The following is a 14483-nucleotide window of genomic DNA, read 5'->3' on the forward strand; positions in this document are numbered from 1 at the left end:
ATTTCAGCCACTTTTGGGACTTCCATTAAAACAGAATTAAGTCTCCGACTCCTCCCTAAGTGTGGGGGAGGGACTTGGGAGGGGCGGGGCTATGTCCCAAAGTGTGGGTATGACTCATTGGGACTCTACCCTAACCTGAACCCTAACCCACCCCAAAAGTCCCAAAGTGTCGGAATGTCACTTTGGGACTCCGACCCTAACCTGAATCCTAATCTCGATCCCTGAGACATGGCCGTTCAAACTATAAAAAAGCCTCACGGACGAGGCCCTCCCACTTTGGAGGCGGCACGACCCCTCCCAGGAAAAAGTGCCCAGATTGAATTTCTTAGCCCGGGCCCTGTTAGATCTATAGCTGGCAAGAGGATCTCCACTGTTTTCGGGGCAAAAAAATTGAAAAACCCAAGGAAAGGTCGAAGGACCACCAAACTCAGATATGCGGAAGAGGGCCCGAGTACGACGAACATATCCGAGTTTGGTGACGCTGGGGTCAAAGATCGTTGAGATACGCCCCCCTACATTTTTCATTGTATTGGTTCCAATGGGGGAAAGAAAGTTTTAGGGGGTCCCGACAAGAAGGGAAGGTCCGAGGGCCACGAGTATCGGTGGGTGGGTTCAGCCCCACGAGTCGGTGCGGCATGTCGAGTTTGGGGTCCCTGGCTCAACAGGGGGTGGAGTTAGGGCCATGTACGTTTTCGCTATCCCATGACAATTTGGTGATAAAAAGCCCTAACCAGCTTTTGGAAAAGGGCATATTTGACATCCGGACGACACGTCGGGTGTTCATTTTCAACTGCCCTGTCGATTAGGTGCTCCTGATGCAAAGTAGAAACCCCGCCCCCTCAGGGGGCCGGCCTTCGGATATGTGGTGCGGCACGTCCCCCTCACGCGCCCCTCCAACTCTCAGCACGATACGAGCAATATAAGTGCAAAATTTGTTTCTTCAAAAAAATGCCTCACACAGGTCACCCACACTTAGAGCTTAACAGGGCCCTGCACTTAAAAAGCTTTTTAATTGCAAAAAATTGAAAGAAAGGTAGTAGGATCAATAAACTGAAATATGTGGAAGCAGACCCAAGTACAATGAACATATCCGAGCTTGGTGACCCTAGGGTCAAAGGTCTCCGAGATATTAATTTTTTTATGATTTTTTTGAAGCCTGAGCGTAGGCCCGAAAATAAGTTTTTTGCTCCCGTGAGGGCTAGGAAGGTCACAGCTTCACCAAATTTGGTGTGCTTATTGTACTCATCATTCCGAAAAACATATCCAAATTTGGTGACCCTAGGGTTAAAGGTCGCCGAGATATGATTTTTTTTCATGATTTTTTTGAAGCCTGAGCGTAGGCCCGAAAATCCCTTTTTTGCTCCCGTGAGGGCTAGGAAGGTCACAGCTTCACCAAATTTGGTGTGCTTATTGTACTCATCATTCCGAAAAACATATCCAAATTTGGTGACCCTAGGGTTAAAGGTCGCCGAGATATGAATTTTTTTCATGATTTTTTTGAAGCCTGAGCGTAGGCCCGAAAATCCCTTTTTTGCTCCCGTGAGGGCTAGGAAGGTCACAGCTTCACCAAATTTGGTGTGCTTATTGTACTCATCATTCCGAAAAACATATCCAAATTTGGTGACCCTAGGGTTAAAGGTCGCCAAGATATGATTTTTTTTCATGATTTTTTTGAAGCCTGAGCGTAGGCCCGAAAATCCCTTTTTTGCTCCCGTGAGGGCTAGGAAGGTCACAGCTTCACCAAATTTGGTGTGCTTATTGTACTCATCATTCCGAAAAACATATCCAAATTTGGTGACCCTAGGGTTAAAGGTCGCCGAGATATGAATTTTTTTCATGATTTTTTTGAAGCCTGAGCGTAGGCCCGAAAATCCCTTTTTTGCTCCCGTGAGGGCTAGGAAGGTCACAGCTTCACCAAATTTGGTGTGCTTATTGTACTCATCATTCCGAAAAACATATCCTATGGTGACCCTAGGGTTAAAGGTCGCCGAGATATGAATTTTTTTATAATTTTTTTGAATTTTTTTATAATTTTTTTCCAAAATGAATGGGGCTTCTAAGGCAGCCACAATTTCCGGTCAACCTAGACAGACCAATGAGGTACCGTTGGATGCGTCTTGGGCAGTGGAGTCCAGTGAGACACAAATTTGTTTCGTAGGATGCCCCCTGGTGGAGAAACAAGCAATTAACTCCCTGCATCTCTCTGTCTGACGTAGTTCCGTAGGTGTGACCTACATGGGACCTACATAATTGTGATCAGCATCCCTTAGAATGGGGGGGTAGCCAAAATCTGGAGTCAATTTGACCTAGGGAACCCCGTGAAAAGTCGAGTGTCATTCTCCTCATAGCTCCCCATTCAAAATGTAACGAAAAAATACCCCGAGTTCTCCAAAACCTAAGTCCAAAATGAATGGGGCTTCTATGGCAGCCACAATTTCCGGTCAACCTAGACAGACCAATGAGGTACCGTTGGATGCGTCTTGGGCAGTGGAGTCCAGTGAGACACAAATCTGTTTCGTAGGATGCCCCCTGGTGGAGAAACAAGCAATTTACTCCCTGCATCTCTCTGTCTGACGTAGTTCCGTAGGTGTGACCTACATGGGACCTACATAGTTGTAATCAGCATCCCTTAGAATGGGGGGGTAGCCAAAATCTGGAAGCAGTGTGACATAGGGAACCCCGTCAAAAGTCGAGTGTCATTCTCCTCATAGCTCCCCATTCAAAATATAACGAAAAAATACAGCGGCCTCTCCAAAACCAAAGTCCAAAATGAATGGGGCTTCAATGGCAGCCCCCATTTCCGGTCAACCTAGACAGACCAGTGGGGTACCGTTGGATGCGTCTCGGGCAGTGGAGTCCATTGCTGCACATTTTTTTTTCGTGAGATGCCCCCTGGTGGAGAAATCAGCAATTTACTCTCAGCATCTCTCTGTCTGACGTAGTTCCGTAGGTGTGACCTACATGGGACCTACATAGTTGTGATCAGCATCCCTTAGAATGGGGGGGTAGCCAAAATCTGGAAGCAGTGTGACATAGGGAACCCCGTCAAAAGTCGAGTGTCATTCTCCTCATAGCTCCCCATTCAAAATATAACGAAAAAATACAGCGGCCTCTCCAAAACCTAAGTCCAAAATGAATGGGGCTTCTATGGCAGCCACAATTTCCGGTCAACCTAGACAGACCAATGAGGTACCGTTGGATGCGTCTTGGGCAGTGGAGTCCAGTGAGACACAAATGTTTTTCGTAGGATGCCCCCTGGTGGAGAAACAAGCAATTAACTCCCTGCATCTCTCTGTCTGACGTAGTTCCGTAGGTGTGACCTACATGGGACCTACATAATTGTGATCAGCATCCCTTAGAATGGGGGGGTAGCCAAAATCTGGAGTCAATTTGACATAGGGAACCCCGTGAAAAGTCGAGTGTCATTCTCCTCATAGCTCCCCATTCAAAATATAACGAAAAAATACAGCAGCCTCTCCAAAACCTAAGTCCAAAATGAATGGGGCTTCTATGGCAGCCACAATTTCCGGTCAACCTAGACAGACCAATGAGGTACCGTTGGATGCGTCTTGGGCAGTGGAGTCCAGTGAGACACAAATGTTTTTCGTAGGATGCCCCCTGGTGGAGAAACAAGCAATTAACTCCCTGCATCTCTCTGTCTGACGTAGTTCCGTAGGTGTGACCTACATGGGACCTACATAATTGTGATCAGCATCCCTTAGAATGGGGGGGTAGCCAAAATCTGGAGTCAATTTGACATAGGGAACCCCGTGAAAAGTCGAGTGTCATTCTCCTCATAGCTCCCCATTCAAAATGTAACGAAAAAATACCCCGAGTTCTCCAAAACCTAAGTCCAAAATGAATGGGGCTTCTATGGCAGCCACAATTTCCGGTCAACCTAGACAGACCAATGAGGTACCGTTGGATGCGTTTTGGGCAGTGGAGTCCAGTGAGACACAAATTTGTTTCGTAGGATGCCCCCTGGTGGAGAAACAAGCAATTTACTCCCTGCATCTCTCTGTCTGACGTAGTTCCGTAGGTGTGACCTACCTATATCAGCCCTAACAATGTTTTTTTTAATTGTTGTTAGGACTAGAATCACCAAAGCGTGTGGGACACCCAAAGTGTTATTTTGCGTTTTTTGGCTAAAACGTACGTCCCATCATCACAAAAAGTATATCTGTACGTTCAGGACAACGAGACGCATCAAATGACACAAACATTTTAGACCAGAAACATTCTATTAAGAAGATACGGTTAAGTGTATTTTTCTCAGACAGCAAAGGGTTAATCCCGAAACTATTTGGTCATTTGGTGCGGCTCGGTGCAGCGACCCGGCACGACGAGTTTGGTGCCGATCAGACGTACGGTTGAGCAGAAAACCGCAATAAAGCATTTTGGTGATCCCACACGCTTTGGTGATATTAGCCCTAACAATGTTTTTTTTTAAATTGTTGTTAGGACTAGAATCACCAAAGCGTGTGGGATACCCAAAGTGTTATTTCGCGTTTTTTGGCTAAACCGTACGACCCATCATCACAAAAAGTATATCTGTACGTTCAGGACGAAGAGACGCATCAAATGACACAACCATTTTAGACCAGAAACATTCTCTTAAGCAGATACGGTTAAGTGTATTTTTCTCGGACAGCAAAGCGTTAAACCCGAAACTATTTGGTCATTTGGTGCGGCTCGGTGCAGCGACCCGGCACGACGAGTTTGGTGCCGATCAGACGTACGGTTGAGCGGAAAACCGCAATAAAGCATTTTTGTGATCCCACACGCTTTGGTGATATCAGCCCTAACAATGTTTTTTTTTTAAATTGTTGTTAGGACTAGAATCACCAAAGCGTGTGGGATACCCAAAGTGTTATTTTGCGTTTTTTGGCTAAACCGTACGACCCATCATCACAAAAAGTATATCTGTACGTTCAAGACGACGAGACGCATCAAATGACACAACCATTTTAGACCAGAAACATTCTCTTAAGCAGATACGGTTAAGTGTATTTTTCTCGGACAGCAAAGCGTTAAACCCGAAACTATTTGGTCATTTGGTGCGGCTCGGTGCAGCGACCCGGCACAAGGAGTTTGTTGCCGATCAGACGTACGGTTGAGCGGAAAACCGCAATAAAGCATTTTGGTGATCCCACACGCTTTGGTGATATCAGCCCTAACAATGTTTTTATTTAAAAAATTGTTGTTTTTTGAAAAAAATGTTGTTAGGACTAGGATCACCAAAGCGTATTCGGATACCCAAAGTGTTTTTTCACGTTTTTTGGCTAAACCGTACGCCCCATCGTCACAAAAATTATATCTACACGTTCAGGACGACGAGATGCATCAAACGACACAACCATTTTCGATGAGAAACATTCTATTAAGCAGATACAGTTAAGTGTATTTTTCTCGGACAGCAAAGCGTTAAACCCGAAACTATTTGGTCATTTGGTGCGGCTCGGTGCAGCGACCCGGCACGACGAGTTTGGTGCCGATCAGACGTACGGTTGAGCGGAAAACCGCAATAAAGCATTTTTGTGATCCCACACGCTTTGGTGATATCAGCCCTAACAATGTTTTTTTTTTTAAATTGTTGTTAGGACTAGAATCACCAAAGCGTGTGGGATACCCAAAGTGTTATTTTGCGTTTTTTGGCTAAACCGTACAACCCATCATCACAAAAAGTATATCTGTACGTTCAAGACGACGAGACGCATCAAATGACACAACCATTTTAGACCAGAAACATTCTCTTAAGCAGATACGGTTAAGTGTATTTTTCTCGGACAGCAAAGCGTTAAACCCGAAACTATTTGGTCATTTGGTGCGGCTCGGTGCAGCGACCCGGCACAAGGAGTTTGTTGCCGATCAGACGTACGGTTGAGCGGAAAACCGCAATAAAGCATTTTGGTGATCCCACACGCTTTGGTGATATCAGCCCTAACAATGTTTTTATTTAAAAAATTGTTGTTTTTTGAAAAAAATGTTGTTAGGACTAGGATCACCAAAGCGTATTCGGATACCCAAAGTGTTTTTTCACGTTTTTTGGCTAAACCGTACGCCCCATCGTCACAAAAATTATATCTACACGTTCAGGACGACGAGATGCATCAAACGACACAACCATTTTCGATGAGAAACATTCTATTAAGCAGATACGGTTAAGTGTATTTTTCTCGGACAGCAAAGGGTTAAACCCGAAACTATTTGGTCATTTGGTGCGGCTCAGGGCAGCGACCCGGCACGACGAGTTTGGTGCCGATCAGACGTACGGTTGAGCAGAAAACCCCAATAAAGCATTTTGGTGATCCCACACTCTTTGGTGATATCAGCCCTAACAATGTTTTTATTTAAAAAATTGTTGTTTTTTGAAAAAAAAAATAGTTAGGACTAGGATCAACAAAGCGTATTCGGATACCCAATGTGTTATTTTGCGTTTTTTGGCTAAACCGCAAGGCCAACCGGCTCCAAACGTATGCCTGTGCGTTCGGTGTGGCAAGCCGCATCAATCGCCGCAAGTTCGGTACCGGTCAGACGTACGGTTGAGCTGAAAACCCCAATAAAGCATTTTGGTGATCCCACACTCTTTGGTGATATCAGCCCTAACAATGTGTTTTTTTTTTATTGTTTTTTATCCGAATCAGACCACCAAATTTGGTGACCCTAGGGTTAAAGGTCGCCGAGATATGATTTTTTTTTTCTAATTTTTTTGAAGCCTGAGTGTAGGCCCGAAAATCCCTTTTTTGCTCCCATGAGGGCTAGGAAGGTCACGAAATTTGGTTTGCCTATTGTATTCATCATTCCGAAAAACATATCCAAATTTGGTGAGTTTGTTTTGGCAATTTTTATTTATTTATATGTTTAGGACTAAGGATCACGAAAGCGTGGCGGATCTCCAAATTGCTTTTTTGTCATTTTTGGCTAAACCTTAAGTCCTATTTTCACCAAACCTATACCTATGTGTTGGGGACGGCAAGCCGCACCAGATGACACAAAATTTTTGACCAAAAGTATTTACCGTAAGGAGATAGGGCCCAGTTGTTTTTTTACGGAAAGCGAAGGGTTAATCCACTAATTCATTGGAGTAAATGTGACATAGGGCTTTGGACGTGGGAGGGGCCTGCGAGGGAGTGGGAGGGGCTAGGGCCGCAGGACCACTGCAGGCCACAAGGGGGCGGTCGTGTGCTTCACATATCCGAAACACTTGTCCCTACCACCTAAAGAAAGGAGAGAAGAAAAAGTGTCCTGAAAGACGACCTGCAGCCTTTCAGAAATGGTATATCAAAGGAGCTGATGCTGAACACGGTGCAGCGAGGTGTGGGAACACATTACCAGGTTATCGGGCACAAGCTCTACCGAGAACAGGACTGCATGTTCCCGGCAAGGTGCAGTGGAGTGGAGCATTTTATCCTGGAAGTGATTGGACGTGAGAGATAAATTTGAAGGGGCTGAACGTTAATTTTAATTAGATGCTTTTGTTTTCTTATTTTTCAGACTAAAAACCTCTCACCAACCAAAAAGGCGGCGGTGCGCAGGTACATGTGCCACTCGGAGGCAGTAGCCTCCAAGTTTTATGTGCCACTTAGCACCGAGGAGGCCCGGATGAAGAGGAGGAAGAGGATGTACAGGAGGAAGAGTAGGTACAGGAGGAAGAGGACAGTGAAGAAGAGGAAGAAGAGGAAGAAGGCCCAGAAGAACCAGAAGAAAAAGAAGAGGCCGACCGCCACTCTGGAGAGGCCATTCTCAGTTCTCCACGCTATAAAACATAAAGCAAAAGACATTTTAAAATATTAAGGGATGGGAATTTTCTTTTTTGTGCAGTACATTGCTTTAATATTTTTTTTGTGGCTGCAAGAATTAAAAGAACTGCTTGCTTCCTTGCTTTTACATAGTTTTCATTGTTTTTGAATAGAAACCTTTTATATTGTGTAGTATTTTTAATGAATGAAAACTTAATGCTTGCTTTTATTTGTTTTCCCCATTGTTTATTATTATTATTATTATATTTAATTTTATTTTGTTTAGTGTCTTTTTTTTTGCTTCTTTTTGTATTTATTTTTTATTTCTGTATTTTATTTATTTATTTTTTAACATTGTTTTCCTATTTAGATTGGGTTTTCCTTCTGTAGTTTCTTAAAAAAAGAATGCTTGCTTTTATTACATTTAATTGTCCTCTGTTCATTTATTGTTGTTGTTTTTTAATAAAGTCGTTGAATTATTTTTCCGCTTGTTTATTGTGCATACTTTATTGCATCTTTCTGAAAATAAGCAATTTTATAGTGTTATTAAAACACAGACAAGCATGCTATTAGAAAATGTAACAGGTTACTAGCAATCAAAACAACTAGCTAAGTTAGCCGATTTTGTCAATGAATGTTTTATATTACAACACAAACCTATTGCCTACATCTCAGTCAAACCTAGAATCTCCTAGGTATTTAGTTCGCTAACCAGATATATTAATATTTAAATTCCACAAAAATCTCCTAGGCACCCCAAACCCAAAAAGTATAAAATATATTTGTAAAGTATAAAGTTCATTAAACTATTGTTGCTTGTTATAACCGTGGTTTCGTACAATGAGCAGTCGGCCAAGTTGACTTTTATTTTGAAGCATGTGAAAAAAAACTGTGGTGACGTCGTTTCCGGGACTCAGGGACGAGCTAGGTGTCGTAGAAGAGGTCGACTGACAAATGATATCTGCGGCCTGACGCTGTTGGCTGAAAACCGAGAATATATTTAGAATATATTTTTTCCTCCTCAACTTTTTTCAAGCACTAGTGGGATAAAACTGTGGATTATAGGAGACTGGATTGACTCTTAAGTTTGGACGCGTTTTGAAGGTAAGAGCTTGGGCTAGCGCTGAGGGGTGTTGAGGGGGATGTGGGGTTTCCCGCCGCGGTAAACAAACAGTTTTTAACTGTAAACATGCGCTTCGACGCGCTTTTTCAGCTCTAATTCAGTAAAACAGAGCACAGTTTCGGAATCAGGAGAGCCAACCGATTAGAATGGTGTATAACATGACCGCATTCGATCAAATATGAACGAACGATAAACGCAAATATGAGAGTTATGTATTCTTATATTCATAACCAAGGCATATTTCGCCCTAAATGTTTATTTTCTGAAAGGAGATACTGCTAAATAGGCTAAATAACTGAAAAAGCAGAGATTCTAAGCTTTAAAATTGTATATTGTTTGTCTATAATGAGCCTATAAGTGTTCATAACTATTCATAAACACATCCATATATTATTTTTCATAAATTTCTGGCCCGCCGGCGGGCCAGGGCGTGTTAAGAGGTTAACCTCTTAAGCTCCAAGCCTATTTTGACCATTTTCCGCCTGAAATTACATACTCACATTTGAAGGCTTATCGCTCTAATATTAAATAATTCAGAGTCAAATCTATGAATTAATATTACTTAAAAGCCTTTACACAATTCATTTAAGACACTTTAATTATTCAATTGAACATGTAATGGTCAAAATATGGTAAAAAAAAAAAAAAAAACAGGAACATTTTAGGCGCTTTTCCGATTTTCTATTTTTATTTTTTATTTTCAGACATATAAAATGAACTATTTATATGGATGAAGGGTTTTACTAGCTAACATCGTAAAATTTGTGCGATATAGCCATAAAATTTTGGTGATTTTAGGACTTACTGTGGCCGAGATATTTAGCTTTATTTGCGTCAGTGCGTTTATAAGGGCCAGCGTTTGGTTAGAGAGTTAGGAGGTGTGTTAACAAAAGTGTATATTTCATGTTTTTGAATTAAAACTAATTTTGTCTTTTAAAAAGATTAAAACCCAATCTTACAAATTTTAGAGTACCTCCCTTCTCCATCATCAACCTCGTAAGGACACTTTAGGGACCCATCAGCTATTCACATGTTAAGCACTTGAGGTGCATAGCTCCCCATTGAAAATGTAACGAAAAAAATACCCCGACCTAGGTATTTCTCGGTATAAGTAGGTTTATAAGGGCGACTAGACAGACAGATTGACACATTTTGGGCTTTCTAAAACCTTTGGTTGGGGAGTTAGGAGGTGTGTTAACCAAGAAGCTCTAGTGAGTAAAATTTACCTGCTGATAGATAGCACTGATAGATTATGATGCTATCCTTGAACTGGTGTGTATCTAAGCAGAAAATGCAGAATAAATGTAGCTGAATTGACTGGGGCAAGTTAAAACGTCAAAATGCAAGTTACCTTATTAGTTACCTCTTAATTTCAACAGTTGCATTCATTTGTATGTTTATAGATGTATAACAACCTGCTGTAGAATTATTTGTATATTATATAAGTAGTAGTCATTAACGTTAACTTGTCATTTTAAAGAAATTTTGTCTTTTAAAAATCTTAAAACCCAATCTTACAAATTTTAGAGTACCTCCCTCCTCCATCAGCAGCCTCGTTAGGACACTTTAGGGACCCATCAGCTATTCACATGTTAAGCACTTGAGGTGCGAACACGCCCCCCGTTATACAGGTATAAGTAGAAGCACACTTCTTCACTAGTTCACTTCTTTCCCTACAGACTGGAGGAACTGGAGGACTGCTGAATCTCCGCTGCTGATCCAGGAACACACCGCTGAAGCTACGCTGCCGACTGCTTGTTCTCCGTTGCTGATCAAGGATCAAGAACACGAACACACCCCCCGTTATACAGGTATAAGTAGTATCACACTTCTTCACTAATTCACTTCTTTCCCTACAGACTGGAGGAACAGACTGCTGAATCTCCGCTGCTGATCCAGGAACACACCGCTGAAGCTACACTGCCGACTGCTTGTTCTCCGTTGCTGATCAAGGATCAAGAAGCTCTGGTGAGTAAAATTTACCTAGCACTAATAGATTATGATGCTATCCTTAAACTGGTGTCTAGCTAAACAGAAAATGCAGAATAAATTTAGCTGAATTGACCAGGCAAGTTAAAACGTCAAAATGCAAGTTACCTTGTGTACCTATAGTTAAAGCTAGCTTTTAGCTTGAATTTTTTTTAAATTGTACACCATAGAAAGCAGGTTGACTCAAGGTATGGATTGGCAATAAGTTAATGTGTGTTTCAAAAGATGTTGTTGTCATGAGTTTCGGTAAACTTATATATTTATTTATTGATTAGCACTTTGGCGTAAAATACACTTTTCAACTTCTCCAAAGCGCTGGATAGCACAATTTATTTGTCCTATGTTTAAAAATGTGCTCATTTATTTCAGATGGCTCCCTGTCCAGTTTGCAAGAAGATGCTGTCCTCCATCTCCGCGCACCTTTCCACAGTACATCACGTGGAAAACGTAGAGGAGAAGAAGATCCTGATTCAGCTGGCGAATCAGAAAGTGTCGATCCTGACATCTCCGTGTCCTGTTCCGGGATGTGGGTATCAGAAGTCTCGTCTTGACCGCCATCTGACCAGCTGCCATCGGGACCTGTCCGACCAGGCCAGGGACAGATACATCCAGACGGCACAGAGGATCAAAGCCATTACTCTCCTGAGAGAGTTGAGGGCTAGCAGTCCGAACGTGCCCATGGCCACTCGCTTGGACTTGGCTGCTGCTGACGAGTGAGTGGCACTTTCTAAATAGCACTGTTAGTTAAAAGTTCATATTTATTTTCATGTCCATATTCTAATGTGTTTTTTTCGGTCTTTCATGTTTATCTCTCATGATAGATCTTCAAAGCCTGACTACGACCGAGTACTCGAGTCAGCGAAACCTGGCGTCCTCGATATCAGTCGTAGACTGAGAATGGGACAACAGGTGGAAGAGAGTCAGCAGACACTGTTCCGGTACGTCTGTGAGGCGATACTGCTGAAGGAGCATCAACTGGCAGAGAGTGCTGTGCTGAACTTCAAGGTAGCTTTTCTTGCTGTCCTTAATGCCTTGCATTTCTCTCAAATGTTTTATAAATACAAACTGGCTAATGAAGATATAATTTTTCACCCATACAGGTAGAGCATTGGGTAGCTCGAACCCCGTCAGCCAGTGGCATTGTCCTTGACCACTTTGACATCAGTCTGACTCCCCAACAGGAAGAGGTACAAGATGTATAATATATATATATATATATATATATATATATATATATATATATAATAGATGTACAATTTTAAATTCAGTTTTGAATGTAGTTTGTCAAAGACAAACAATGTTCCTTTTTATTTTTTGTTTCAATACAGTGGCTGGAGATGTACTTCGCTCACATCAGGTCATGGAGTGTCAAACAGTCCAGTCCCGATGTTCATGATGGAGGCAGCTTCTTTTTGAGCCAGAAAGGAGTTCCTGTGGTGAATCTACCTAATGATATGAAGCGGCTGTGGGAACTGTAAGTCCATCAGATTAAAGGCTCATTCAAAAGCACTGCTCCACATATAGCTTTATAATAACATTGTGTGTCTTTTGTTAACACAGGTATCCACAGGCTTCAGGGACCGACTTGCCAGCAGTTGCCCCCCTGCCAGCAGTTGCCCCTGCCAGCAGCAGTTGCCAGCCGAGGTAATTTTAAGCAAGGCATCTTATATAACAAACGCTGTTGTTTTTTCACTGTTGTTGTTTTTACTTATGGATTGGTCTTTATAACACTCGCCCCATCTTTTAGCTCTGCTGCAGGTTCTGAAGAGGGGGATGATGAGCAGCCTTCCTGCTCACATGCTGTGGGACAGGCAACTGGACAGCCACAGGCTCCGAAGAGGGACCACTCCCCTTCATCCTCTTCATCGGATGGAGACACTGAAGAGCCTAGTGGTAGTCGGTAAGCTTTGTGTCATTTCATAAATGAATAAAAGGCATCTTTATATGAGCATGATTGAAAGCTTGTTGTTTCAGACAGTGCTGTCAATATGTGTTCTTATAATGTGTGAATGTCTATTTCAGCTCTGCGATTGCAAGGAAGCGGAGGGCTAAGTCCACCTGGCTTAGTTTTCTTGACCTGTTTCCGGTGACTGTTCATGCCACGACACCCACATGTGAGGAAATTGTCGGCGGTGGATTTGATCGGGAATCCCTCCGTTACTTTCACAACAAATGGAGGACAGTCCAGCGGGAACAGCGCATCCAATATATCTTGGGTAATGACTTCCTCTCTCTTTTATCAACACACAGTCTCTGGGCAACAAGTCTTATCTACATATCAGATGCAAGAAGAAGAAGAAAAAAATAGTATCAATTTAGAACCATTTGTTTTACATAAATATATGTACATAACACATTTAAATAACAAAAAAAAATATTTACCCGCAAATAAGGGTGGTGCTGGCCATAATGACGCTGAAGGCTGTCAACAATGGCCACACACCCACCCTCTGGGCAGAGGAGCTGGGACTCCAAGCTAATTAAAACAAATAAAAAATGATAACAAATAAACTCAATTATTACTACTCTGTTACACAAGTAATAAAATAATCCATAACTGTATTTCTGTCACATGCTCACGTTCTAACCAACTAAAATGTCCTCTCTCTTTTTCACAGATAAGTGCAAGTTTAGGAACCGCCCCTCAGAGGCCAGGGTATACCATCTGCTCCGTGCTGAGAACTGGTCGGCCAACTGTCCAAGCGCCATGGATGTGGTCACGTCTTGGGTCCCCGTAAAGGACCACATCAAGAGTCCAGACATTATCCGCCGTATTCAGGAACAGTCTTGGAAAGGACTTTGCCTGAAAGACTTTGGGCCACCAAAGAACAAAGGTAAGGCCATTTGATATTATGCCAGGATTCTATTAAACGTGTCATATTTTAATATTTGTTTGAATTTTTTATATTACCACCCTAACCATTAACATTTTTAATATTACCACCCTTACTATTAATTCGTTTTAATAGTACCGCCCTAACCACTATGTCTTATTGTCTTTTGAAGGGGTGATTGCGACAATGCCCTTTTCCAAGGGAGAGGTGGTGTGCGACTACCATGGAGAGTACGTCACCCAGGAAGAAGGGAATCGGAGAATGCAACAGCTTTTCGACGAAGCCTGTTACGTCTTCTTTTTTGCGGGATGTGGGGAAAAGGTCTGCATAGACGCCCAACATTCTCCATGCCAGTGTCACCCACACCAGGACACGTTTGGTCGTCGGATGAACCATTCAAGGAGAAGTCCAAATGTGAAGCCACACGTGTTCAAACTCCCACTCACAGAGGGAACAAGATGGCATCCCATTTTCCTCGCGCTAACGGACATTCAGGTCAACGAGGAACTACTTTGGGACTACGGTGTTCTCAGTGACGAGGGATTTGGAGGCGAAGCTGTTGGACTGGACTGGCTGAATACTTGAATTCCATCTCATACGAACTCACTGCACGCGGCACTTTACTTCACCCTGCACCACAACTCATTCTGTACCTGTACTGTCGCCTACTAGACTTCACACACACACACACACTGGGCTTTGGGCTTTATTTAAAGGGATAGTTCGGTATTTTTGACATGAGTCTGTATGGCATCATCATAACCAGTGTCGTGCATCCACACTGACTTACCCCCCACA

The 14483-nt window shown here is 42.6% G+C and overlaps 2 protein-coding genes across 2 annotated transcripts; both read left to right on the plus strand.

The window, feature by feature from the left end:
- The first annotated feature begins 228 nt into the window (after positions 1 to 228).
- On the plus strand, positions 229 to 7846 carry LOC125787577 (uncharacterized). Its single transcript, XM_049471984.1, has 4 exons — positions 229 to 486; positions 6457 to 6536; positions 7100 to 7385; positions 7495 to 7846. Exons 1-4 carry the CDS (start codon positions 229 to 231, stop codon positions 7792 to 7794), a joined length of 924 nt encoding a protein of 307 aa, XP_049327941.1. The 3' UTR covers positions 7795 to 7846.
- A 654-nt stretch (positions 7847 to 8500) lies between these two features.
- LOC125787516 (uncharacterized) lies at positions 8501 to 14483 on the plus strand. Its single transcript, XM_049471861.1, has 11 exons — positions 8501 to 8843; positions 10542 to 10830; positions 11221 to 11564; positions 11673 to 11856; positions 11952 to 12038; positions 12180 to 12325; positions 12412 to 12495; positions 12599 to 12751; positions 12874 to 13067; positions 13470 to 13685; positions 13858 to 14483. The coding sequence occupies exons 3-11, from the start codon at positions 11221 to 11223 to the stop codon at positions 14268 to 14270; spliced, it is 1821 nt and encodes a 606-aa protein (XP_049327818.1). The 5' UTR covers positions 8501 to 8843; positions 10542 to 10830; the 3' UTR covers positions 14271 to 14483.

This window comes from Astyanax mexicanus, chromosome 24 (assembly GCF_023375975.1).
Source record: "Astyanax mexicanus isolate ESR-SI-001 chromosome 24, AstMex3_surface, whole genome shotgun sequence".
NCBI classification, from domain to species: Eukaryota; Metazoa; Chordata; class Actinopteri; order Characiformes; family Acestrorhamphidae; genus Astyanax; species Astyanax mexicanus.